The sequence below is a fragment of the Lucilia cuprina genome, unplaced genomic scaffold (assembly GCF_022045245.1).
Source record: "Lucilia cuprina isolate Lc7/37 unplaced genomic scaffold, ASM2204524v1 Scaffold_6895, whole genome shotgun sequence".
Taxonomy (NCBI): Eukaryota; Metazoa; Arthropoda; class Insecta; order Diptera; family Calliphoridae; genus Lucilia; species Lucilia cuprina.
In genome coordinates, this window is record NW_025811835.1 from 448 (window position 1) to 2,249 (window position 1,802).

Here is a 1,802-nt window from a genome sequence, read left to right on the forward strand (position 1 = left end):
CTAGTTCTGTTCAAGTTGGGTTCTAGTTGTGTTGTAGTTGTGTTGTAGTTGTGTTCTAGTTCTACTCTTTTTCTATTCCAGATTTGTTCTCGTTTTCTTCTAGTTCTTTTTAAGTTCCTGTAGTGTAACTTCTGTTTCATTTATCATCACTATTAACCAACTGTCTAACTTGGTTAGCATGTTCGTAATAATACACCAGCGCAAAACTTGTTTCAAGATACAAAAAAAAAAAAAAAAAAAAATTTTTTAAATATAAACTTAAAACGAGACAACGTAAACTCTTTAGAACTTTTTAGCAAGAACATGACTAGAGAAGTTAACAGTGAGCTTGCTTACTCAAAAATCCACCACAATTGTTGTGCATTTAAACAGTTTTATAAAATGGAACAAGACTAGACTATAGAATACAAGTAAAACGAGTATTAAAAGAAAGTTAAAACAATAATAAAAATATAGCAAAACTTTTGAATTTTTATAATTTGTATATATTTGTACGCAAACAAATAAAATGTGATACGGAGTTATTTATAGTAAAAACTAACTTAGAAATACTTAAAAAAAAATTGTAACATGTAATTAAGATTATATTTTGGGGATACTACTTAATGTATAGAGATTATTTAAAGTTGAAAATTTAACCAGCTAAAGTTTTCAAATCATTGCCGGATAAACGTGTATCGAAGGTAATGGAAGGTATTGAGGGTGTGTTGGTTATTTTATAAGAAGCGCGATAACCATTTTTATCTGCCACATAATTAACCAATAGATTGGTATTACTTTCAGGGTAATAGGTATTAATGGAACCTTTAACCACAACTTGACCATCTACTGGATCTAGTTTGATTAGTTCAGAGCGTTCACTGTTGGGTAGTATTAAGCTAAAAATTGAGTTTAGATTTAGCTGGACTACATGTTTCTTTGTTTTCTATTTGATTTACTTGCCTCACTTGATATTCTTTATTATCGCTACTGTAGACTTGTAGATTTTCTGTTTGTATTTTTGGCAAATTTAAAACCAACTTATCACTTTGTCCCCTTACATTGTTCACACTCAGTATCACAACAAAAGAAATCTAAAAGATTTATTATTAAATATTCAAAATTATGTTAATTTTATTTATATATATTAAGATATTAGCACACCTACTAAATATTTAAATATTTCTTTCTTAAACATGTTGCTCTGACTCGCGTCACTTTATTACTAAATTGTTCATGCATAATTTTTAAGCCTGAAAAAAAATCATACAATTATAGACAATTTGTGTATTTTTTTTAAGAAATCATTAACATTCTATTGACTTTGTATTGTTTTCTTAATAATTTGTCTATTTAAAAAATATATATATTTATTTATAATTATTTTATATGATTATTTCATAATTGAACAAACACCAATCTAAAATATTCAAAATAAAAGTGCATTTCTAGCTAAAAAAAAAAACACTAAACAAATAAATATTTTTCTGCCAAATCATTTCTTGTTAATCATATTAACTTTTATTTTAATATTTAACTTATGTTCAGTTATTAAACATTAATCATTTCAATCATCAATAGTTTAAAGTGGCTGCAAAAAAAATCACCTCAACTGTTTAAACACTAAACTACTAACCATTCGCTCACGTTTTCATATTTGTAGTGTTTTTTTCTTTTGAAACTCAAGTGTTTAATAAATATTTAATTTCAACAAAAAGTACTTCAAGCTTGACCTCAGACACTAAGTCAAACATGAGCTCGCTAGCAAAGCTAAAGTTTTAACAAAAAGCTAAATAATTTTTTTTTTTTTTTAATTTTAACTC

At 26.1% G+C, this 1,802-nt stretch overlaps 1 protein-coding gene across 1 annotated transcript; it reads right to left on the reverse strand.

Annotated features, from left to right (window-relative positions):
• Positions 1-470: 470 nt before the first annotated feature.
• Positions 471-1,233, reverse strand: LOC111681198. Its single transcript, XM_023442936.2, has 3 exons — positions 1,148-1,233; positions 943-1,073; positions 471-878 (listed from the first exon to the last, which is right to left on the reverse strand). The coding sequence occupies exons 1-3, from the start codon at positions 1,175-1,177 to the stop codon at positions 635-637; spliced, it is 405 nt and encodes a 134-aa protein (XP_023298704.2). The 5' UTR covers positions 1,178-1,233; the 3' UTR covers positions 471-634.
• Positions 1,234-1,802: the final 569 nt, after the last annotated feature.